This window comes from Brachyistius frenatus, unplaced genomic scaffold (genome assembly GCF_029030835.1).
Source record: "Brachyistius frenatus isolate BFR_SWC_R1_liver_20210118 unplaced genomic scaffold, ASM2903083v1 Contig_90, whole genome shotgun sequence".
Classification (NCBI taxonomy): Eukaryota; Metazoa; Chordata; class Actinopteri; family Embiotocidae; genus Brachyistius; species Brachyistius frenatus.
In genome coordinates, this window is record NW_027210689.1 from 646,605 (window position 1) to 672,426 (window position 25,822).

Genomic DNA, 25,822 nt, shown 5'->3' on the forward strand with positions numbered 1-25,822 from the left:
TTTTTCTGGCTCAGCCCGGTGAGGCGGCTCACTGTCCGAGCTGCAGCTATCATAAAAATGAACACACCTGCTGCTGAGCTGCTGCAATGATACCCCAAGAAGGACCTGTTGGTGAGATCCTGCAGGGCTAACGCAAGATAGGGGAGTTCTACAGCACCCATCGGTGCGTACATAGGTGCTCGGATTATTCTTTCAAAGGAGACTGAAGAAGGTCAATATGAGAGAGAGAGAGAGAGAGATTTTGCAGTGCTCACTTTTATGAGATGGAGAGCATCCAACCAAAGCAGGAGGGGAGAGACAGTCAGCTGCAGAAAATGACTTCACGGGGTGGGCGGGAGGGGGGGGGGCAAAGAATCATATTTGGGTCAAAATCGTGTTTAATGGTCTTTACTATCAAAGCTGGATTTGTATTAATTTGCACATGCAAGTCAACTTTTGCAGGCACTGATTTTGCATATTTAGTCCAAACTGCATGAGAGGCCAGGTACATTATGTGGAATCTTCTGCAAATCTACAGCTGCGTAGGCAGCGATCCAACACAGACCATCTGTTCAACTGCTGCATCACACATGTACAGCTACATATGGACACACACACACACACACACACACACACACACACACACACACCCTAGGTCAGACTCAACATCTGTCCCTCTGGCCAGGCCCTTCTGGTCTTTAATAGCTGACCCCTGTATGACTATGCACACGCACACATCATATGAAAGAGCTGGTCAAGCACATATTTTGTTGCAGCAGATAGTTATGTTACAGCAAACAGGAGCATTAATGGACAACCAGCGTTTTATGCCCAGTCCTTCTGTAAAAATCATCATTTCACAAATGCATCTGCCACGACAACAATTTAGGGGAAACAGCATGAAAGCAATATTAAGCAGTTTGGAGGGTAATCTTTATTTAAGCTTTTCCAAAACCAAAAATAGCAAAACCGTAATGGATAGATTAAACAGCATGTTACTCTCGCAATGTTACATCACAACTATTAAAACCACATATTTAAGAATGGTCCAAAATGTTTTTCAAAAAAACATACAATTCACCTGATCAAAATTTGTGACGCAGTAATTCCTCCCATCGGAAAATCACGTATCTATGAATATGCAAATAATGCTAATTTCAAATTGCTGGACACAAGTTGGACAACAATGACTATATAAGATGTGGAGCTTCGAAGCTCCACATCACACTCGTGTAAATTTCCTTCTGAACCAGAATTGGCTTCAAAATTAACTAAATGATGTCACCAACTCCTGCTTATATGTATCTCAGATTAAAGGTGAGTGTGAAAACAGCCTCCTAATGTCTAAATCTGCTCATACATCATAGTTATTGTAGAAATAAATAACAGTTCGATCTCTTTATCGTCTTTATTAGTGACCGGGAATAACAAACTAGCAGTAAAATATACGAACAACGTTGTTTCTTTAATTGCATGTCCTCTAAATTTAGCTTTAGCTGAAAATGTTATGTTTATGTTTTATGGTACTGTGAATGCATTATACTGAGAAATAGTGGAAACTAAAAACAATATGTGGAATGGTGGTGGCAAAAGGAGGTACAGCTACAGGTCAGAGAGTAAAAAAAAAAAAGACATGTCATTTATAACACATATCCTGCATTTGAGTCGGATTATCAGGGACAAGTTATAGACGACTGAAAGCGATGTCACACAAAATGTTCACATTCTGAAATGTTGTTTGCTAATTACGACAGCTGTATCTTTTGTAGTAGTGCTCCACAATATATACATTTTTTTTGTTATTTGGTGTCAAGATGAGTGAAATGTCAACAATATTGGTATCGACTAGTTTCTGGCATCGTGACATCTCTGCTTTCAGCTTAGAGAGCTAACATTAGATTACTTATCTTAACTAGTTAGAGCTGACTTTAACTACGAACCAACTGTGTTCAAAATTATGAGGTAGGTCGTAAATTTGCCAGTGTTGTCGCTGTAACCTGCACATGTGCCGTGTGAAAAAGAGAAAGCAGTTCAGGCGTAGCAACAGCGGGTCAGTTTGGAGGACAAACTGAACTGCAGGAGAAACGTTTGACTCTCCGTTTAAGAAACAAAGCTCTGAAGTACAGTTTATCATAAATCCACTTCACTCGTCAAAACATTCTCAGACATATTAAAGTCCTCAGGGCGTGTCAGCGGACGACACATTTTCCCAAGCATCTGAACTGTGTCACAGCTCTGTTTTTAGCGGCTGCTCACGTGGCAGGAGAGCAAACTGTATTCATTCACATAGTCCCACGGCGATGACAAATGTATTTACTGTGAGGGCAGGCTGGAACATTTTTTAAAGGTTCTCATGTCGAGTACAGTGCAACCTTGTCCAGACCGTGTTAGTTTAAGTTTTAGAGTTGAGTCTGAAAAAAACACATAATTTCCTGCCTTTATTAGCTGCTAACATGAACCTGCGAGAGCACCCTCAGTGTTATGAATTCAGGGCGTGAGTGGAAAAATCCTGCCAAGCGATGTGGAGGGACGGTCACCCCTCTGCAGCAGCTCTTGAGAAGACGCACACACACACACACACACACACAAGTACGCGCTCGCAAAGGTTTGCCAGCTCACACACACCTTCACATATAGCTGCTGCATTACTTACATAACAAATCTCAAATGACATTGCTCAGCCTTTTGTTGATTCTTTTTCTGATTCTATCTTTTTTTTTTTCTCTCTCATCCCTCTAAGAATTAGCTCTTGTATCTGCAGAGGATTTTGCCAGCACATTATGCTCCATGTGTGTGACAAGTGTGTGTGTGTGTGTGTGTGTGTGTGTGTGTGTGTGTGTGTGTGTGTGTGTGTGTGTGTGTGTGTGTGTGTGTGTGTGTGTGTGTGTGTGTGTGTGTGTGTGTGTGTGTGTGTGTGTGTGTAAGCGAGTGTGTGTGTGTGCGTGTAAGCGAGTGTGTGCATAAGCCAGTGCAGTAGGTGGTTCATGCTACCTCTATAATCGGTGCTGATTGAGCGACAGAGGTCCCACGCCGCTGCCCCTCATTTTGTGGGTGGTCTTCATGTCCAGACTAAACTGTTTGCCCCCCCCCCCCAAGCCCACCCCTCATCCTGCTAATCAGCACTGTAGCTACAGTACAACAGAATGAAATTGAATCGAATCGTCTGTTCCAACTTTGTGTTGTTCTTCTCTCCTTATTATCACCTTCTTATTACCCCATCTTTTATCCTTCGCTTATCTTTATCGCTCTTTTGCTAAACTTTTAATCTCCTACCAGCTTTCTCCTCTTACTGCTTTTATTCCTTTCATTTCTTTTCCTTTCCTTTTTTTATTCCTGTCTTGTCTTGTTTTAATTTATTCCCATTCTCCATCCTCTCCTTTCCTTTACTGTCATTTTCGTCCCTTTTCTTTTCATTACTTTCTTTGAATTTCCCTTTCTCTTTCTGTCTTTCCTCTCTTTTCCTGTGCTTGTTTTCCTTCCCTTCCCTTTCCTTCCTTTTCACTTCACTTCACTTCCTTTTTGCTTTCATTCCTGTACAGTCTGTTTCCTTCCTTTCCTTTCCTCCCATCTCCTTACCTCCCCTGTGCTCTCAGCTTCTCCCTGAACTTGCCACTGACCCATTAAACTATGTGGATGTTATTTTTGGTGCAGCGCTTTGTGCAGATGAGTAAGTGTGTGTGTGAGAAAGTGAGTGGGGGTAGAGGAACTCGATGTGTGCATGTATAGCAGTTTGAAATCAGAATAAAAAGGGAGGTGGAAATAACAGCGTTCAGCTATCCCTCCGTTTCATCACGTCGTTCCCTTATTCCCTCTTTCATCCTTTTCGGTCTTTCATCACCCCTCTTCCATCTGTCCCAACCGCTCGTCTTCTGACTACAGGACATCTCTCCCTCTCCCTCTTTCTTTTTACTCTTCTGTAACTCCTCTCACCATTCCCTGTTTTCCTTAAAGCAAAAATATCCATCCACTTCTCTCTCTCTCCCTCCCCATCTGTTCTGTAATTCAATCATGGAGGCAGTCAGCAGCAGCAGGAGAAATGAGTGATGATGTTTTGGAGGAAAATGCAGGGAACACAGCCAGCCAGTTCTCCACAACTCTCAGTTTTTATCATTTTTAATATGCTGTGCTTACATTTTTAAGATAAAAACTCAGGCTCAATCACGTCCCCTTCACGTATCCCTGCTTTAGGTGCACTTGATTGACAGACAAATGGCAGCATGTTGTTGTGTTATCTTACATGAGTTATCTGACCAAACGAACAGAATAATTTAGGAAGCACAACAGTGAAAACACAGCATGTTAAAATAAAACCCCACTTTATGATAATATCTTCGTATGACAGCAGCCCCCCAACACACACTGTCATCATTTTTAGAGAAATTTGCAAAACTGGGTCAAAAATGGAAAGTTTTGGAGTTTAGGTTACTCTTCCTGTGCTAAAGTAGATCTTAAATACAAAAAACCAAACAACCAATTATTATAAATCATATACTATTGGATTATTGACCACTCCCAGTAGGGAAAATATAATTTTTACTCCACATTTGTCAGACAGGTATTATCCACTATAGAACACAGATATATACTATTTTAAACATAAGACATATTATGAGCTTAGTATCATCTTCAAAAATGTGACACACAGTTATAGATTAAACCCAAAAGTATTACTTTTACATCTGATTCTGAGAATACTTTTTTTTTTAACAATACTTCCATAATTTTACTTGAGTGAAAATTTAAATGCAGGGCTTTTACTTAATAATAAGTAATGGAGTGGTTTTGAATATTAGTAGCTATTTCAACTTAAAGGGGCATTTCACAAATTTTACACATGAAGTTCAGTTTACTCGTCAGGAGGATTTACTCATTCAAAACAGTTATCTAACCTAAAGGGCATGACTTATCCATATACATTTTTTTGTTTTGGTATATTGAAGCCCTTACAATGCTGATTAAACCTATCATCATCAAGTAAATCTCATATTTCACAATGTACAGTTTTGATCTGGTGTCTGGTGAGACATTGCATTGTTGGCAGGATCTCTATGGATAGAGCTTGTGCTTTATGCACCACAGATTTACTGAAAGTTAGCCGGTTTAGCTCGAATAGAGACATAATGAATGAATTGTTCTGCTCTTCTAAACTTTGTAAATGTTTCTCGAACAAATACATTAAATTGGGTGAAGGGGGAGACAAAAGTTCAGTTTTGCAGGTTTAATTTCTTGTGCCTCCGTGGCCATCCGTAAGTACGAGGACATAACCCTGATGATGTTATCAGGGAGAATGTAATCATGCTTCGTGCTTCGTTAAGTGTCCCTTAACACTTAATCATATGGCTCCAGATGCATATGCATGGAAATGAGAATTTAAATAACAAGATAATCTTATCTCTCAGGTGGTAGCATCTCCAGCAAAACTACAAAGCCACACGATGAACAACACAAGTTCAGTCAGAGATGTGTGGAAATGTCAGCTTTCAAAATACGACTAAAATCAATGCTTCGAGTTCAATGATTTTTTTTTTCACATTCCAGTAGTGCAGTGCAAAAAGCAGGTGGTATCGTCAATTACATTATGAATTGGAAAGAAAATAGCTTCTTCGCACTACGTTGCTCTCACTGAAGCATATAGTTGCAGACAACGTAGGAGCAAACCAATATGAAGAGCCGGGCTGACAGTATGTGAAGCTTCCTCTCTGCCTGCTCCTTTGTGAATGTGCACTGGTGTGGACGCAATCATCTGCTCTGCTCCCACTGCCGGCCTCGCACATCAACACAGAAAGGACGGGGGTGAGGAAGACAGGGAGAGAGATAGGCAGGGGCTTAGTATCTAGAAGGGTCCGCGAGCATTAGCGTCTCCCCCGACTCCAAAGAGAGAAAAGAAAGAAAGCGAGGGAGCGATGGAAGCATGTGTCCGTCTCTCGAGGCAGTAAACAGATATTATTGTGTCTTAATCATCTCACTGAACCAACACAGATAAGTCTCCTTTCCTAAGCACGCACGCACACACACACACACACGCGCACACACAGCCTTCAATCACACGTAATAAACAAACATCAATACAGATAACACCATCCACCTTAACACACAAACAATGAAACAGCCATTTAACAAACACAGGTCACGCTCAAGGTCTGCTCAACACACACACACACACACACACACACACACACACACACACACACACACACACACACACACACACACACACACACACACACACACACACACACACACACACACAGTTATGACCTCATCTAGTGCCATGTGCAGAAGGCAAGTTGAGTGACAGCAAACTGATGATGGCTCTCCAGACGATGCCAGATGTGCGTTTGCATGTTAGAATTACTGCGTCTCTCGGATGCAGGTAAATAACAGACTGTATGTCTGGCCTGAGTGGGAGTAAATGAGTTGCAGCAGGGCAGAGCCTCTGCCAGACCCATTACACACACACACACAGAAACCCAACCTTACCTTCTCCTTCATACACATATACCCGTCTACGAACACACAATTTAACCACACATCAATTACTACCAAAAAAAACACACACACATTTCCCTCCGAGCACACACACACACACACACACACACACACACACACACACACACACACACACACACACACACACACACACACACACACACACACACACACACACACACACACACACACACACACACACACACACACACACAGCGGTTTTGTGAGCTTTGTGTTTAATTCTAGATGACAAACAGGTCTGTGTTAACATCAGCCTGCCGTTACACTTCCCTGCTGTTTGTCTGGGACTCTCAGCTCCTCTCTGTCATTACCGCCTTGCTGCTTCTGCCCTGTTTGTTTTGGTTTTTGGTGTTTTTTTCCTGAAAGAGAGGCCCAATATCAATCTTCTACAGACACATTCCCCCCAAAAACACTCAGCTTCTCAAGATCTTAGAAGGGGTTTATTTTGCTTTGCAAATGAAATTTCACTCAGCATATTAAACAGTTACTCTCGCACAAAGCAGTTTTGTGGTAGCAGCAGCTGCCAATTCCACAAATAATAAAATTCGGCACAAGATTGGAAAGGGAGGGGTTTACAGCAGACTGACAGGATTATAAAGACCGCTGAGCAGACCTTGATCCTGCCTTTAAACGCCTTCAGTTCTGCTCGATGGCACTTCACACCACTAACTGTAAGTTATAGAAGGACAAAGCCTGCGTGTACAACCATAAAAGGCTCCGGTCGGCCAATGAAGTGTCGATGACAATGAGTGATTTTAGTGTTTGTTGAGGAGTGATGGTGGCCTGCACATTAGATGTTGGATGAATGAAATATTCTCCAACACATCTGCAACAGGTGCTCCAAACAGAGCGAGTAAAACAACATGACCACCTCACAATGGGATTCACAGTTTCCTTTTCACATGTTCCTCATAATGACATCAGCGATTACATATATGGTCATGGAAAATATTTGTATTAACATAAACAGATCATTTCTCTTATTTTGTTTAAAAATAGTGAAATGGGTCCAAATATGCCTAAATATAAAATAAATGATATGTATTTATGTCGTGGCATGAATGGGTTCATCTCCAATGTATTCATTTTTGAGGTTGTATTTGTATCAAATTGCATTATATTATTTGGTATTGCTGTTTTTTTTTTTTTCCTTTAAGCAAAGTATATATACACCACAAAGTAAAAAAAAAAAACTATTGCAAGTTAAAATTCCTACTTAACTAAAATAAGTATTCCCAGAAAAATGTATTTAAAGTATCAAAAGTAAAAGTATCCATTCTCTGTAGTTTAATTCTGTGGTTCCCAGCCGAGGAATCGGGCCCCTCCAAAGAGTCACAAGAGAAATCTGAGAACATTACTTTATCCGTCAACAAATTCCATGCAGTACAATATCAACAAATTCCATGCAGTACAATATCCCCCCCCCCCCCCCCCGAAATGAAGGTGAGAAGAAAGCAGCATGAGATGGAAATATTCCAGAAAAGTACTTAAGTAGAGCACATAAGTAGGTGCTCTTCAGTCACTTTCCACCATGCAATTACTTGCCTTTGTCTTTGTAAGACTGGCCAGACATTTTGTTTTGACTCAACTGTCTCTAATTAGACACAATAATGATTAATTCAGGGTTATAAATTATAATAAACTACTGCTGTATGTGCTAATAAGCAGCATGTGTACTATCAGGCTACGGCCCCTTTCACCTGAAGAATCTCCTTAATCTGTATGCGCTGCAATCCGCTGAGGATTGGCTCTTATTCAGTGCACAACTGTGCACTCTGCGAGCCACTATCTGTTGCCTATGAAATTTTGTTGGAGGGCTTACCTGTCCTCTGCATTTCGTGTACTACACAGTGGTCAGAGGGGCTTCCAGCTCAAGTGCACTTAACTGTGGCCTGAAGGTTGTTTTGTGATGTGCTCTTGTACATAATGTACTCCACTGAGCTCCACAGAAACAATTTTTGGGCATGACCTGTATGCACTAGACTCTACCATCTCTTTTATAGCCAGGAGAAGCCTGTATTTTTTGCACTAGACAGTCTGCAGACTGTCTTTAATCCGAGGGGTTTCCTGCTCCACTGTAGCCCGCAGACTTGGTTCCAGCGCCTGCTTGTATGCAGTCTACCCCACTATACTGTTTTGAAGCCATATGTTTCAGTGGGTCCTGCAGAGAGGGCTCGGCCATCTGTAGCGGCCTGCGAGTTATTTAATACAATAAGCTATTTCTCCCAAAAATGTTTTAAAGGAGGCGAGATTGATAGACAAGTCATGGAATAAGACATTTAAAGATGCATGCAAGCGGTAGTAGCTGAAGTGGTGGTCTGTTTGTCTAATGGGAACATTTTCTCCCTCTGATCTGAAATGGTTTATTTATTCTTCTTCTGTGTTTTCTCTGTGTCCACCCTTAATCACACTCTGGGAAAATAAAATAAAATCACAGGAGAGGGACTGAGTCTTTTTGATTGGCCAGGTCACCGCTACTCAACCTGCACTGAATCTTTAATGGCTATGTAAAAGATTTGCAGGTGTCACAGAGGTCTAATTAAGCAGAATAATTGGGGATTGGTTGTCTGGGGTCTTTAAAAAATTGAATTGATGTCAGCCAATATAAACCATTTTAAATCAGTGGTTAAGAATAATAATAATGATAATAAAGTTCCCCCGTTGCTTTGTAAACTAATAACAATAAATTTATATTCATAAAGTCACCACATGCAAGAGAGGCACAATTCTGGACCAATATTTATCATCAACACTGGCTCTTCTCATTCAAATGAGGCCCACCTCCAGTTTGAAACCTTTCCAGTGTGAGCACCAATTAAAACGCTGCCATGAACTTTCTACAATTATACCAATTAGATAACAAGGGTCAGGTCATCTATAGCTTTTATAAGAAATGTATTCTTAGCTGAATTACTAGCTTCTATATTAACATCCTATCGGCACGAATTGCAATTCCTGCACTCGGGTCCCTACAGCATCCCTTGCTGTCTGTTGATAACTGTACTAAGCAGTTATGTATCAGTAGAAGCATCAGCAGCTCAGAGTGATCTATCTGCAGCTCTCTCTGGCTTCTCTCTGTATTGCCCACACATTAGAGTGGGCTGTGGAAGCGAAACATTGTTAGATGTTGCAGGGCTACATTGCCAATAGAAAAAAACAATTAGAAGAGCAGAGTCACACAGATAACCAGAATAGAATAGAATAGAATAGAATAGAATAGAATAGAATAGAATAGAATAGAATAGAATAGAATAGAATAGAATAGAATAGAATAGAATTCAGGTTTTACTAGTCCTCTCCACCCATGTATGTATATACCTGTATGTCTGTGTTGTGTGACATTGACGGTGATGTTGAACCTTAATCATCACGAGGCCAGCAGTATCATGTCTCACTTGAGAGGCAGGGTCACACAGATCCCTCTCCAAAAATCACAGATACCCCCCCCCCTCTCTCTCTCTGCTGCAGTGCACAGGGGCTGGGGTCTCAACATGGGCTGTCAGTCTCCAATCACACCACTAATCTTCTCTGATACACCCCCATGCAATACAACCCCTCCTCTCCCGCTACCCACAGACACACTCATTGCATGTACTCATACACACATCAGTTAGGCCTTATAGTGGCCAACAGCCAACAATAGCTTTTTAACTATATTGAGTATTGCTTATAGCTTAGCACATGAAGAGGGATGTTACCACAGAAAACCGTTGCTGTGTTATCATCTTAGGTTGTTTTTTAGGTCATAGGTAGCTTTTACGAATAGAATCAAATAGAATGTCTTACTTGCTTTCCCTGGCCGAGGCCTTTGCAGCAGCTTCTGCACTGTGAGCAGATCCTCGGTCTTCACCGCCTGCAGCAGTTCGTGGTCCTTCCCCATCTTCTGCTCTGAGCCGCTCTACTCCCGCAGCATCCTTCGACACAGCGGCGCTTCAGCCCAGCCTCAGCACGCGGAGGGTGCGTCTACCGCGGCCGCGAACAGCCTCCCGCCTCCCCCTGGGTCCCTGACTGGATGAGACCCCTAGAGCTCTGGCATATGACGGGGTGAGAGAGGCGTACAATAAGAGGGAGAGAGGGAGGGGTACTGGGTGAGATGGAGGGATGCTCTCGGATCCCCCCCCCCTCCTCCCGCTAGGTGCAGCTGGATGGAGACGAGACCAGGGGCTACTGGGCCGATCCAGATTCCAGTAAGAGCGTGCTGGCGTCTCAGCGTGCGTGATATTTTGACGGTGGAGATGAATGGTTGGGTTTCTACGGTTTGCTCGCGAACCTCATCTGCCTCATCGGCTGAAGGCTGAACGGTCTCCGCTGCAGCTGCGCTCCAAAACAACGATTAACCGAGTGTATCCTTGAGGAGGAAGACGTCAAACAGACTGATGTTACGAGAAGCCTCGCAGGCTCAGACGCTGCGTTGTAAATATAGTGCGTTTAAAAACGGGTACGCGCGGTGTTCGTTTCTCCCGAGGTTGTGCCGCTCTCGTGCTTTGCGTCGTAAACACAATCCAGTGGTGCTGCTGCTGCAGCCATCGCTCCGCGTGCGCTCTGTATTTGGTAATGATTTTCTCCGCGTGGGGGCAGGGGTAGTGAAGGGGGGCACGTACACGCGCCCGCGCGCTCTACAGCTGGCCCAGCTCGTACCGCTAAATGGCTCGTGCTGCAACTTGGGGGCGGACCAGGAGCGCGGTGCTCTCCCTCCTCCTTTTTCATCTCTCTCTGGCTCTGTTTCTGTGGCCCTCTCTCTTTGCTTTACGGAGAAGCTACAGAGATGCATCGAAGAAGAAACAGAAAAAGTGAATGCATTCAACGCATTTCTTCTTTTTGGTATGCTGTAGCACTTAAATCAGGCTGCACACCTGCATTGACAGCTTGTTTAAATTACCCAATCGATGTCACAGGTATAGCCTAACCAAGAGATGCATGGGATTTCAGATGTGTGCAAACACACGGTGCTCTGTCACATTTCAAAAAGAAATCTACACATGCCTTCATCTAGGCCTACTGAGCAGGAATAAAGCTACGAATTGTATAGGTTCCCCCCCCTCAAAAAAAAAAAAAAGAACAGACTGGTCCTCCTTCTCCCAGCAGGTTACAGGTATGGGCTTGTGCTGAGTATCATATTGCACTGACCTTAAACGCAATCAACTATATGGTAACAATTATTATTATCCATATCCATATAAGTCATTTTATCCAATAGTAATTGAATTGTTATTATAAGAAATACATTCTGATGGCTGATATTTCATAAATGGCAGAAAAAATATCAGAGGTGCCATCAAAGCAATGCAAAAATTTCTACAAAGAAAGGAACGTTAAAATACGTTAAAAAGAAGTCCTATTTAAACAACGTTGCTTATAGCACGCTTACACACTGGAGTGAGATGTACATTATACCTGCTGAACATGCATGTGAGCTGTCATTGTAAGCAAGTTCAGGAAATAGATTTGTTTCCTTTCTTGCCAATATGTGACAATCACTATAGAGTCAAACTAATCCTTGAACAACCAATTTTAGGTGACATAATTAGAATTGATATGTGGAATACTGAATGCATTTTTCAGCATTTAGTTTCCACACACGTCTGTATACCTTGCTTATAGTCGACGCATGGTACCTATTTATGTACATAATATGCTGTGTCCGTGAAGACAATTAGAGAGGCAAGAGTAGGCTACATATCAGTGAACATGACCCTGACTTCTATCTCCAACATTTAATGTGTTGTCTTTCTCTGTCCACCCTTCTCCAGATTCTTAACTCCACTCTCTTCTCCATTGTATGTGTGTTGTATGTGTGTGTGTGCGTGTGTGTGTGTGTGTGTGTGTGTGTGTGTGTGTGTGTGTGTGTGTGTGTGTGTGTGTGTGTGTGTGTGTGTGTGTGTGTGTGTGTGTGTGTGTGTGTGTGTGGGCAGTGTGCAGTGCTTGGATGCTGCTCTCTGCCTCCTCCACATATCCAGTGAGTTATGTAAGAACACTAAAGAGTAGCCCATATGGTACTAGAGAGTATTTATAAATCTGTCACTGTTAATGCAAAAGCAGCTCACTACCGTGGAGCTGTGTTAACACTATTGTTGGATATATAAGTGCTTTCTTTGGAGTGTTTACCTGCAGCCCCTTCAGCCCTCTTTCTGTGTGTCTGTCTTCTGGTTTTGTCAGACGGGAACAGATCAAGGCTTTGAGACAAACTCAATATCCAGGGGAGGAAACTAAATTAATGAGCCACTTACCGCATCTATTGCACTCAAAGAGAGTCCTGTCCCTTTGTGTGTGTGTGTGTGTGTGTGTGTGTGTGTGTGTGTGTGTGTGTGTGTGTGTGTGTGTGTGTGTGTGTGTGTGTGTGTGTGTGTGTGTGTGTGTGTGTGTGTGAGCGTAGTTTTGGTTGGTCATGGGGGTAAGGTACCGTTTCTGGGAGTAAGTGAGAGGCTTATGCAGGGGTACATGAATGTCACAGTCACCATTGCATCACCTCACAGTTAATAAAACACTGAGACTGTTCGAGAAAAAGCAAATACTGGAACCTGCCATGCTTTAGAGGACGAAGAATTCATTTTAAAAAACAAATGATAAAAACGTAGAAGCAGCACAAGAAGAAGAAGCAAATTAACATTAAGATATGCTGATGGGATCAGCAAATAATTCCATATGTCAGTGAACATTTTGCTCACTTAATGTAATATTCTCACAAGGGATTCGCAATAGATGCTCTTGTTTAATTTGAGAAATGTATAGCAATTCTTAATGTTTAGCAAAACAGTTGGACGTTAAGACACAGTACACATTAAAACCCTGTTTATTTCAAGCTTGAAAGTCACTTAATTTAACTGGAGCTGACATGGGTAAGGCTGTTGTGATACTAGTTATATAAAATCATACTGCCCTCAAGTGGATGGTCACCACGCACACACCTCCACAAAAGGCTTTCAGTTTTTCGTGTCGTCATCAAGTCCTGTTCCGACTGTTAAAAGGACTCCGTCACTTAGAAAATGGGTAAAGAGTAAAACACGTGTACTTTATACCCATTTAAATATCAAGCAATGGTTAGCATATTCATATTCAGCTACATATTGTTATATAGGTGATAGAGGATCTCATACCAGTCAACGTACTAGCAGAGGAACAAATGATGTAATGAAACAATTGTTACACAGCACTGCTTTCGCATGAAATAAAATTTGTTTAGCTTTTAAAGCATGAAAAAGTTACGTTCAACATCATCAGAAATTCAGGAAGGCAACAAGCCTCCGGACAGCCTCCACCATGGTAATTTGAAATAAAAATGATGACTTAAACCACTAATGAGGAAAACGACACAGACACCTTGCTGAAAAATAAACCTTTACATTTATTTATTTATTTTTATTGGATCTCTCAAATGTATAGCCCTACTGGTAATAATGAATTGCTTACGTTGTTTTCTCAATCGCGTTTTTTGCGGGTTGTTTTGTTTTTTTGTTTTTTTTAAGAGTACCTAAATGCATCCCAAAACACCTCCCCATTTTAATTTCCTGTCCTGTAATTGGTCGAGCTGTACGTCCATCAAAACCTCACCTCGCAGCCAGACGGATAGAAGGGAACAGGTTGAGAAGAGCGGAGAGACTCGTGTAATCATTCTACTGTTGGTTAGGGTTGTAACCGGACATAACACAAGCTGGTGAGGAGCTGGTTTGTTTCATTTATTAATAGGGATTGTGTTTCTCGCTCGCCACACAGGAGGACTTGCTTTCCGATGCGTGAAAAATCAATTCTCGCATTCACGAGCTTTACCCTGCCAAGATGATTTCCGGCGAGCTATCGCGTTAGTAGTTGTGTGTGCGTCTACCTCATGACGTTACAGGCAAACGTTGTATATTGGCTGCTGTTAATTTCATTGTGTTAGTATAACTGCTTTTATATAATAGGTCGCTACAGCCTGAACTCCAGCTCCTGGTTTGAACTCGTCTACACGGTCACTGTCGAACAATAAACGTCATCGTAAAATAGAACAAAAAAAATCCTGTGTTGTTCAGCTAGCTTAGCAACATGAGGAAGCTAACGTCGTGATTGTTGATAAGCTGCGTGCAACGTTTTCCAGCCTGGATTCATGGATCCAGGACGGACCCGATCAAACAGCGCTGATCAGCCGAAGCAACGCCAATGTACACATTTCATGGGATAATCGTACCGTATAGTTTAAGTTTCACATTTCATGGTTGCATATGGCACGTCGTTGTGGTCCAACCGTGTTGTTGTTGTGTTGTTGTTCCAGGAATATCAAGTACACGTGTACGCAGACTTACTCCAAACTTTAATCTTTCACCTGATCGTAAACACACGTATTCTGACGTACAGAGGAACATTCAGTTTAAGGTCTTAGTAAAAAACGTCAGCAATAAAATAATCAGGACGTTGGACGGTTATTACGAAGTAAGGTAGCATGTTTTAAAAGAAAGATCTGTGGGAAAAAAAATGTTTTAGTAGATTTGGATAGTACTGTATTGACAAAGGTGATCGGATGCTGGCAAGATGGTGGGGCCCTTCACAATAAAAGCTCATTCTTTTTTTTTTTTTTAATGACTTGAATTTATTTTATGAAGCATCTGGTACAGAATTGGTTGAAATTGTTTGAAAAATTCTCTGGTGCTAATGTGGTCTGACCTTTGGTTTGGGACTTAATACATTTTATAATCTTTCTCCTTTCATCCAGGATGTTGGAGATGCACCCAATGCAACATGTAAGGATAGAGTCCATAATATATATATTTTTAAATGGTGTTAAGCTTTTCAAATGTTTGTATTCTAAGAAAAGAAGGAATTGCTCCATTAGTGTGTCACTTAATCCAAAAGGAGAACTATCTTTTTTTGTTTGTCTGCAAGTCTTTAAGAGCTAACGAAAACGTGTTTCCTGTTCCTCTACTATTTGAGTAAAGAGAATATACACATTGGTTTTAAAGGAAGTAATGGCTCCTCCCTGTCCGCTGCAGGAAGGGCTCAGTGCAGCGTGGGTGCCCAGGGATCCACTGCCTGAGTGTGGGGAGAGCAGTGGCCGAAACCCCACAGACATGAACCACACTAAGGGTGGCCTGGTCATCTTCACCGCCAACTCGCATCCCTCAAGTCGTGAGCTGGGCAAGAGGATCGCAGAGTGAGTACAGGAGGCATTGGTCTCACACACACACACACACACACACACACACACACACACACACACACACACACACACACACACACACACACACACACACAGATGACCTGCAGGGCACAGCAATGCTGGCAAAACTTTTTTTCTTATCTTGGAGTAAACAGTCAATATGAGTCCTTCAGAAACAGCTCTGTCACCTCTGTTGTCTCAGGCGCAACTTTAAACTCTTGAACTCTTGTTCATTTGTTATGAAAAAGCTTCACTTTCACTCATGCTTCCTCAGCTAAATTTGGTTGTGCTGCATTTACATCTGAATTGCGGCAGCTGTACATGTTCTTGTTAGCGTTACAATACAGCCAGTACTCAGCTTCCTGACTTACAATCATCATGCAGCAAAATGTGATCATGTTATAAAAAGAACCCTTTTCAGAATGACAATTTACTGCAGCTTGGTATCAGAATACATCATTTCCCTCCTTGTTTCATTCCTCGCTATTGCTAATGTGTTTAAAACAGCGAGTTTTCAACTTTCCTAAAGGAGGTAGAGATATTGTATAGTTCTTTCTTTCTTTTTCTTTCTTTTTCTTTCTTTCTTTCTTTCTTTCTTTCTTTCTTTCTTTCTTTCTTTCTTTCTTTCTTTCTTTCTTTCTTTCTGTATAAATTGAAACAAACTTTACCTCTGTAATGTTGTTGTAATAGTTTTTTAATATAATTAAATTGTTATTGTCTCCTTTCAGGCGGTTAGGGGTGGAGCTTGGCAAGGTGCAGGTGTATCAGGAAGCTAACAGAGGTAAGATGATGTCTTAACACATTTACTGGCAGTTAACACATAGTACACAATCCCAAAGTCTCTGCCTACCTTAAAAGGTTAGTCCTGCTAGTCATGCTTTATCGATTATAGACATAGCTGTTAGTTTTGTGTGTAGTGTGTTGTTATTTATGTGTATCGTAAATAAAATAGATATTACAGATTACCTGAGTTCTATCAGACATGACACCAGTTTTGAGCAAAGCTAAGACACATGGAGAGCTGCACACTGAATAATGATTGACGGTTCAGAATACTTTGTATGTCAGCAGATTCATTGTTGAACATTAAAATATGTTGAAAAGTGTAATGTGATATCATAATGTAGCAAGTTCTATGTGTTCTTTGACATTTTGAACATGTTACATAGTCCTTATATAGTATATAATATCTGGTGTTAGAGCACTGTAGCCGTTAACAGAAATGAATGTAGATTTACTGGTTTAATTTTTTAACATGAGACTTTGTGTTCAGCTGCATAGTTTTAACTTTTTAAGAGCATTATGGTTCTTTTGTCTACTATTAGAACTGCGCAGAAATCCTTGTCTGGTGAATGTAATTAAACAGTAAAAAAACAAGCTCTTCAAAAGCAAAGCAGCAGTCGCCCGTTAACCAAAAAGCCCATTTTATTTGACATGAATTGACTGCCTACATGTCAGTATTAGTAGAAAAAGAGTAATGGTAATTTGTGGTACAAAACTAAATTAGGACCAGATTGTGATCCAAAGATCTCTGTCTGCGGGGAAACTAAAAAAAAAAGTAACGAGCAGCTATAGAAACAGTTTTTTGTTTTGTTTTCCTGAAGAAGAAAAGTTTTGTTTGTTATATATTTTAGGTATTACTGAAATCAAAGTCCAATCTATGTTTTGTTGCTTATTATAGGATAATTTAGTGGCTGTACTTTTAGTATTGTGTCCTTCGTGCCTGATGAACGTCTGACTGATTACTTATAGGGGTAGGCAGGGTTGTTGTTTTTTCCACCATTGGGCAAAAATTTCATAATAACCTTTCAGCTTATTGTATGATCTGAGAGAAAACTAGACTTCTGCTCCTCCTCTCGGCTCGGTACTCAGGCTTTAGAAAATCTATTCCGTGAAAGCGACTTTTGGCCAATCACGGGACATTTCAGTGAGAGGGTGTTTGTATCGGCTGTGCATTTACATTCCTTCAGATATTAACTCTGATTCAATGGCAAAAAAAATCCTGAAGAAAAAAGTAGCTCTTTTAAGGTCTTTCATCATGACTGATTCATCTTCCGGATGTGTGCACATGCTCGTGGTCGTCTGGCAGGAGGGGCTTTAGGACAGAGAGGGGTTTTCAAGTTCTGGCGGGTTTTTATTTGGTTGTTGTCATTTTCCCTTTTACAAAAAATTGCACACCTGAACTTTTAAGTGTTTTTAGGAGGGGAACTTTTTTGGTGTCGGATTTTGTCAAGTCTGGGAGAGGAGAGAAAGTTCTTGTTGTGGTGGATTTGATTGTCTTGCATCACAGCTGGTCAGTGCTTGTGCACCAGCAGGCTGCTGATTCTCAGGCAGACTTTCCAAACAGTCACTGCTTTATCGGCCAGTACACAATCCCGAAGCAAGTTTGACAAAACAAAGAAAGTTTCCAGCGTGGGGGGGGGGGGGTACGGGCAGAATTAAGCGGTGTTACTAGGATAAATTCTATGCTTGTTTTGTAGTAGTAGAGGTAGTAAGATGTGTATTCCTCACTATGTATATGCAAAGATATTTCTTTCTGCAGTTCAGTTTGTACGAGATATCGAACTCTCCTAATCTCGTTTTGGGTCGACGGCAGTACTGTCTCCTGTGTCCTCTGTGTTTTGCTGGACATTTGGCTCTGGGTTGACGGCATTTTGTTTTCTAGTCTCTGTTCTGTGGGAGGCCCATTTTTGGAATTCTAGTATGTACGATTTCACGCAGTGAGGGCAGGGCGTGGTGGGGAGTGGCAGTTAAAGCTGACAAGGCGTTTGCAGGCTTTATCTATGAGATAGGAGTGTGCACTCGTGTGCCCGAATGTGTGTTTATGTGTGTGGGTTTTTTTGCCGCTCTTTCCCCTCTTACATCCTGTTTTGTTTCCATAGAAACGCGGGTGCAGATCCAAGAGTCTGTGCGAGGCAAAGATGTTTTTATCATTCAGACAGTGTCCAAGTAAGAAAAAAACACTTAATCATTTTCAAGATTTCAAAACCGTTCTTCACCTGACACATGTCACTCATACCTCATGTTTGATTACCCCCCCCCCGCTACACACACACACACACACACACACACACACACACACACACACACACACACACACACACACACACACACACACACACACACACACACACACACACACACACACACACACACACACACACACACACACACACACACACACACACACACACACACACACACACACACACACACACACACACACACACACACACACACACACACACACTCTCTCTTCATCTTTTCAGGGATGTGAACACCACCATAATGGAGATGCTGATCATGGTATACGCATGCAGGACATCTTGTGCTCGAAGCATCACCGGCGTCCTCCCCTACTTCCCCTACAGCAAGCAGTGTAAAATGAGGAAGAGGGGGTCCATTGTCTCCAAGCTTATTGCCTCTATGATGTGTAAAGCTGGTAAGTTGGAGAGGACAATGGCAACAACACGAAACAGTGGAGAAGACTCTTCTCGCATGCTTTTGTCTGTTTGTGGTGTAACATATTGTACAATTTTATCAGCAGAGCATTTGACATGCATAAAGTCATATGTAAAAAAAAAAAATTAAAAAAAAGGATGTTCACCAGACTAACATGACAGTGTTTGTGTAGGCCTCACACACCTGATCACCATGGACCTCCATCAGAAGGAGATTCAGGGCTTCTTCACCATCCCAGTCGACAATCTGAGAGCCTCTCCGTTCCTGCTGCAGTACATTCAGGAAGAGGTAAAAAAAAACACACACACAAAAAAAAAGGTTTTTTTTTAGTTTTTTTACCTTAAGCTCCACTAGCTTCCTTAGTTTGTGCCTGTCAAACTCCTCATTCTTACACAGAACACATTCACTTTACAATAGCAGATAGCTTATTTGAACCTGACATATTTTCCCATTATTGTGGCTTTTGTGGGTCATGTTAACTTTGTTACTGAGGTTCAGGGAAACGGGGATTTACACAACACCATATACATCAGGCAGAGGAGAACAAGCTCCCTGCAGCTTTCCAAAATCCTTTTTTTTTAAACATGAATCATTTAACGTTTGTGTTCAAGTCTGACTGAAAACAAAGTAAACAGAAACCAGCTGCCTTTTTGCTGCATCAGAGGACGTTCCCATCTGGGTGTTTTAGGTAGGTAGGTAGGTAGGTAGGTATATACTTTATTAATCCCCGAGGGGAAATTTTTTCGCCACAACAGCATACATACAGGAGCAATAATAGAAACAATAGAATAAAATAATAATAGAATAGAATAATATAATAGAAAAGCAATAAAATAAAAAATATAAATATAAAATATAAAATGCACAGTACATACAGTATATATACAGTACATTAAATATCTATATATATTATATACAACAAACCAATAAACACAGTCAACATATATATATATATATATATATATATATATATATATATATACATACGGTACAGTATATATCTATATATATAATATACATATAATATACAAGCAAGAAACCAAGAAACACAGTCAACAGTGTTATTGTACTGTGATGGATTTTGCCAGAGGTGAGTTATTGTAAAGTCTTATGGCAGTGGGCAGGAATGATCTCCTGTATCTGTCCTTGTGACAGCGGAGCTGGAGGAGTCTTTTAGAGAAAGTGCTCCGCTGTCCCTGCAGCAGGTGGTTGAGAGGGTGGACAGGATTATCCAAGATGGACAATAGTTTGATCAGCGTCCTCCTCTCCACCACCTTTTCCAGACTATCTAGTTTGAGTTTAAATCGGCACCGTCAAACACAAGCTAAAGAGTGACTAATGCTAACCAGTAGCTAGAAGGTTCATTGTCTCACGATAAGAAAGTGACACTTTCCTTTTAAACCTAATGTACTTCACTGAATTGATCTTTTTTTTTTTTTTTAATTAGTTAATCCCTCCATCATTTTCTGCTCATCCAGGTTCAGGTCATTCTGAAATTAGGACTGGCTGGGACGTACCACCACGTCTGAAACGGGTATTAAATGGCCTTTTTGTGGTATTAAAGATCTTTAACGGACTTAACCTTTGTAAACTCTGCAGAAACCTCTTTTCATTGCAGCGTGTCCTTCATTTTAGACATAGATGCAGTCCAAAGCGGAGTCTCATTTGTGGAGCTGGTGGCTGATTATTGACGACTGTTGCAAGCAGATTTAATCAGACATAGCTTGTTAACTAATTAAGCCGATGAGTTGGATAAAATCACTTCCTCCAACTGAGTTTTTAACCTCTCTATCTTAAATACAAACTTAACGGCTACAGACTGAAACTGAATCTGCATTTCTGAGGCTAAAATGCTGGGAGAGTGGGAGGGGGAGGGGGGCGCATTGTTGTTGTTTTGCAGTGTAGGGCTTGTGCGCCCTCGTGTTGTTGGTCTCACAAGCAAGAATGTAAAATGAAACTATTTTGTAGCTGCTGAGAATACACACTGAGACATGCAAAATTTAAGCTTTATTGTTTCTGTATTTACCTTTTGATCAACCGAGAAGAGGCTTTTTGGATGACGGACTGACCCATGTGTCAATGTTTGACCAATGTTTGTTATTCCAGATGAAGAGTTTGTGGGGGAGGGGTTATTGTAGTATGAACTTCCCCGCATCCAAGCGAGCCGGACTAACATTCGCTTGAACCCCGATAGCCTCCAGCAGACTGTGAATGCGCGAGGCTTGAATGGGGCATTTTTTTTGTTTATTGAGGTATCCTATAAATCCACTAAATAATGCGGTACAATTCTGTGACTGACACGTGGAAAGAAGTAACTTTCTATGATTAGTTGTCACAAAGTCAGAGGAATTTAGCAAATCGTCAATTAGATGCAAATCCAATGCTAATTCTGTGTCCTCGCTTTGTTTGAACCTCCAGATCCCTGACTACAGAAATGCTGTGATTGTTGCCAAATCCCCAGCTTCTGCCAAAAGGTAGACTCTCTTCACTCTCTGTGTTCATGAAATCCCAGCTGCGGAGCTGTAACTCATTATATTTGAGTTCACGAGTTAATTATATACCTGCTCTGTTCTCTCTCTCTCTCTCTCTCTCTCCACTCAGTAGAGACCTTCCCGTGTTTCACACGGTAACTGTGATGAAGTTGTGTCCCATGTGTTAATGCTTTTTGGCCGTGCACGTCTCTGTCTGGGTGCGCAGGGCTCAGTCGTTTGCCGAGCGGCTACGTCTGGGTATCGCGGTGATCCACGGCGAGGCTCAGGACGCCGAGTCAGACCAGGTGGACGGGCGACACTCGCCGCCCGCCGTCAAGACCACCGGAGCCATTCACCCCAGCATGGACATACCATGTAATACGCACGCGCCGATATTTTTTGCACACCGTCACTGAGACGCTGCTTCTGGATGACAGATACGCTGCGATGCAGCGGCTCTCACTCTCCCTACGCCCATTTGTTTGTCTTTCAGTGTTGATCCCGAAAGAGAAGCCTCCCATCACTGTGGTCGGAGATGTGGGAGGACGCATCGCCATCATCGTGGTGAGAAAGATGAGCAGTTCCACTGGTTTTGAACGCACGGTTTTGTTGTGAACGTCGATATACAAACAACCGTCAGCACGTGGATATACGACGTCTAAAGCTTTTATCATAAAATAAGTGCAAGTGAGCAAAAATAAGATGTCAGCCACGAAGCAGTTTCCCAAACAATAGCTGAGCACAGTAAAGTTGAATATGATGGATGAAGGTGTGCAGGTCTTCATCTGGCAGCTCACTCGAGCTGCTGCTTTGTGTTTTTTTGTCCTGCAATAATTAATACATGAACACCATCTGCTGGGACAAAGTCAATTCTGTTTCCTGTGACTGCTTCATAACAAAAGCCACCAAACGTGAAGGCAGAGTTAAATCCAGCTCTGATAGAGCGTTGGAGGGAATGGGGGACAGTGAGGTCAGGCAGGATCACACACAGTCAGATTCACTATATGCATTCAAATGTTGGGCTGTGGATCATTTTAACAGATGTTTTTCATGATTTAATCAATTTTATTGACAAAACGTTGATTAAATAATTGAGAAAATAACTAGCACACGAATCAATATAATATAAAAATAATCATCAGGTGCAGCTCTCAAGGAATTACAGAAAGTAAATACATGGACTGATATGCTTTTGCTGCACACCTTGATATTGATGTGAATATACAACAAACAACGTTCACTGTGCCTCTGCCAAATATTGAAGCTCTGAAGATGATGTCCATGTGAAGGCTCTCCCTAGAGGGCGCCGTGCTCCTGAGCAAGTTGAATGTCGACATGCTTTAAAAAGGCATGTTTATCTCACAGGATGACATCATCGATGATGTCGACAGTTTTGTCGCCGCCGCCGAGACGCTGAAAGAAAGAGGAGCCTACAAGATCTTCGTCATGGCAACGCACGGCATCCTCTCCTCCGACGCCCCCCGGTTGATCGAAGAGTCGGCCATCGACGAGGTGAGTGCGCAAATGCTTTTCTCAACGCGAGCGGCGTGGCGATGTCATCCCCACCTCCGACCTCACAACTGCGCCCCCCCGATACTGTCTCCCTCAGGTGGTGGTGACCAACACGATTCCCCACGAGCTGCAGAAGTTGCAGTGTCCAAAAATCAAAACGGTGGACATCAGCATGATCCTGTCGGAGGCCATCCGCCGCATCCACAACGGAGAGTCCATGTCCTACCTGTTCCGCAACATAGGGGTGGATGACTGAACGATCTGTGACACGCACGCACGCACGCACGCACGCACACACACACACACACACACACACACACACACACACACACACACACACGTAAATACCATTTGCCTTCTCAAACTTCTCCAGAAACATAGAGATGACTGATAATCATAGTGTAGCAATCTGCTCAAACTGACACACAGATACCCTTCTTGTATCATAATGTATAAATATGAATGCTAAACTTTTCCTTTGAGTGCAGCTTTACACAGAAAACAACTGAACACACGCGAACACACACGAACACACACCCCTTTGTGGACTACTGCCTAGCTCTCCAATGGCTGACCTCTTATTAAAACAATTCTCACCTCAGAACATTCTTTAGTTCCTTCTCCATCTCATTTACATTTTGTTTCCATAGAAGTTGCTGTTGATGTTAAATCCGTGTATTTGATGCATCTTCGTTAGTGCTGAATGTCACTCTCTGATATTATTAGTAGAGGAGATTGTACTGATAGTGTCAGTGCCTTCTACAGGATATACTCGCAACACACGCCTTCATTGTTCTAACACACCACTGTGTTTCAGCTGATGTTACTATTTCTTTTGTTACTAACCCTGGAATATGCAGATTCCCAGCTAATTAATTTCTGTTACATATCAGAGTGCATGTTTAAATCCAAATCTCTGTTTTTGTTTTATTTATTTGGTGTCTGAATGTGCAACTAATCCAGATATCTTAGACCTCTACCAGCGAGCCATATTTGTGTGTGTGGTTGCCATAGCATTAGATTGCTGATTTGTTAAATCTACTAATTGCTAAAGTTGAACTGGAATTAACAGGGGAAATATTTTTTTCAATCTGTTTTATTGGATGTTACGTTTTATGGCGGTGCACCTGTGAAATATGTTTCCATAAGTCATGCATTTAACATTATGTGCCATCATTTCAAAGCTTCTGTTTAATATTTAAAGGTTAATATTTGTTCATGCCACAAATAAGCACTGCCCCTCGCTCCCAGCCAGATGCCTCTGGATCATAGACTCACGATTACACAGTTTTCTGAAGATCAAGTTTCCAGATTTGAAGTTGCAAAAAAAAAAAAAGAAAAAAACAATTGGAAGGTTGTTCCTCAATACTTGGAAATGGGTAAATTAATCCTTTGATCCTTAGATCACTGCGGAGAGAGAGAAAAAAAGGATGACATTTCCTTTCAGAAAAGCAGCTTCAAACTGTGGCTCAAGCTTGAAAAGTAAATTGAAACTTTTTCTGACAAGAAAAACTTGACTGAAGCAGGTCTTTGTCACTTTGCCAGATGTTCCAAAAATGTTTTGTATTTATTTTCAGCACTTAATATGAATAAAAAGGACTGATGAAAGTAAAGCACTTTGTTTTGTGATGTTTTGGAGCTTCACATTTTCTTGCAAGCAGGATAGCAACTCTATAATTCTCTACTTTACCAGATATGGTTACCATGACCACCATTTTAACTTAGCATGCTTACGCTTGGTAATTAACTAAAAGTACAGCTGGGGCTTTTCAGATTTCTTCATTTTCATACCCGTCGGAAATGTGTGACAATATCTTTTCTTTCACAAAAAAAGCAAAGAAAAGAGGAAATTCCAAGAAATGTTTTTAACACAGAAGCATAAGTAACTTTTTTTTCTAACTTCCACGAATAAAGGAGTGATACATCAGGCTAAAAAGCAGCATGTAACCACACTGACGTCTCGGAGTCCTTAGCATGTTCGTCGCTTCTGCACGGAGACAAGTTATGTTGCTCTGTCATTATCTCATATCATCTACTCCCAATTATTTAATGAAGCTAAAATGGGCTCCATCTCTACCAGCTACGACAGGATGCTGCTGCTCTGGATGGAAACATCAGTATTAGTAGTGTGATAACATGTAGCAGCTGCAGCAGCCTTTTTGTAAAGGAAGATAACTTTGAAATCAAACACTTTAAGTACAAAAACGTCCATATTTTAATAGTTGAGAGGTATTTGTTTGATAAATGGCATTTGAAAAAGATCCGAATTTCTCTTCTACCACGTGTAGCTGTTTGTAAATGCAGTGTGTCCCAGCTCTCCCTTGAAGACAGCACGTTGAGGTCTTTATACGTCTCCTCTTCCTCTTTCAGTACTCTCTGAATGACGGGACAATCAACGAGGGGTGGGCAGTCAAAATCTAAAAACATTTGCAAAGTCATGCAGCAATGGAATACTGAGTTAAATCAAGTGTCCTCCTTTGTTTCCTGTTCACAACATGTTTCCTGTTTATTTATTAATGCCGACAGACAGCTGTTGGTTCAGACAAATATGGTGGCATCAATGGAGAACAGAAGCAGGCAGAGGATCTGTTTCAGACCGGAGACACACAGCTCACAACACTGTCAGACTGTTCTTCTCGTGCTGCATCTATGACCAAGCATCTAACCAACCACACGACGCCCACGATTCTATCATTCCTTATTCGAAGAAGTTCAAGTCAATGGTTAATATCATAAAACAAAGCAATGAACTGCTCCAGAA

The 25,822-nt window shown here is 41.5% G+C and overlaps 2 protein-coding genes across 5 annotated transcripts in view; one reads left to right on the forward strand and one right to left on the reverse strand.

Annotated features, from left to right (window-relative positions):
• Window positions 1–10,381, reverse strand: part of caskin1 (CASK interacting protein 1) — a 106,051-nt gene extending 95,670 nt beyond the window's left edge. Inside the window, 1 exon segment of the mRNA XM_069710162.1 lies at window positions 10,276–10,381. Coding sequence (XP_069566263.1) covers window positions 10,276–10,369 — 94 coding nt within the window. The 5' untranslated portion in view covers window positions 10,370–10,381.
• A 90-nt stretch (window positions 10,382–10,471) lies between these two features.
• Window positions 10,472–24,674, forward strand: LOC138627658 (phosphoribosyl pyrophosphate synthase-associated protein 2). 4 transcript variants are annotated; one of them, XM_069710150.1, is made up of 12 exons: window positions 10,472–10,533; window positions 15,173–15,200; window positions 15,450–15,610; window positions 16,345–16,397; window positions 18,499–18,565; window positions 18,886–19,058; window positions 19,251–19,366; window positions 21,497–21,552; window positions 21,776–21,924; window positions 22,043–22,113; window positions 22,915–23,061; window positions 23,159–24,674. In XM_069710150.1, exons 1-12 carry the CDS (start codon window positions 10,502–10,504, stop codon window positions 23,315–23,317), a joined length of 1,212 nt encoding a protein of 403 aa, XP_069566251.1. In that variant the 5' UTR covers window positions 10,472–10,501; the 3' UTR covers window positions 23,318–24,674. The 4 variants fall into 4 exon arrangements, with proteins under 4 accessions (XP_069566251.1, XP_069566249.1, XP_069566250.1 ...); XM_069710148.1 differs by lacking the exon at window positions 10,472–10,533 and adding an exon at window positions 10,591–10,676; XM_069710149.1 differs by lacking the exon at window positions 10,472–10,533 and adding an exon at window positions 11,240–11,310.
• The last annotated feature ends 1,148 nt before the right edge of the window (window positions 24,675–25,822 follow it).

Coding starts and splice junctions, on each gene's coding strand:
- LOC138627658 (XM_069710148.1), top strand. CDS start 10,591: ATGCTCTCGGATCCCCCCCCCCTCCTCCCGCTAGGTGCAGCTGGATGG. Junction 19,367..21,496: donor TGCAGTACATTCAGGAAGAG/GTAAAAAAAAAC, acceptor TTGAACCTCCAG/ATCCCTGACTACAGAAATGC. Junction 21,925..22,042: donor CCCCAGCATGGACATACCAT/GTAATACGCACG, acceptor TTTGTCTTTCAG/TGTTGATCCCGAAAGAGAAG.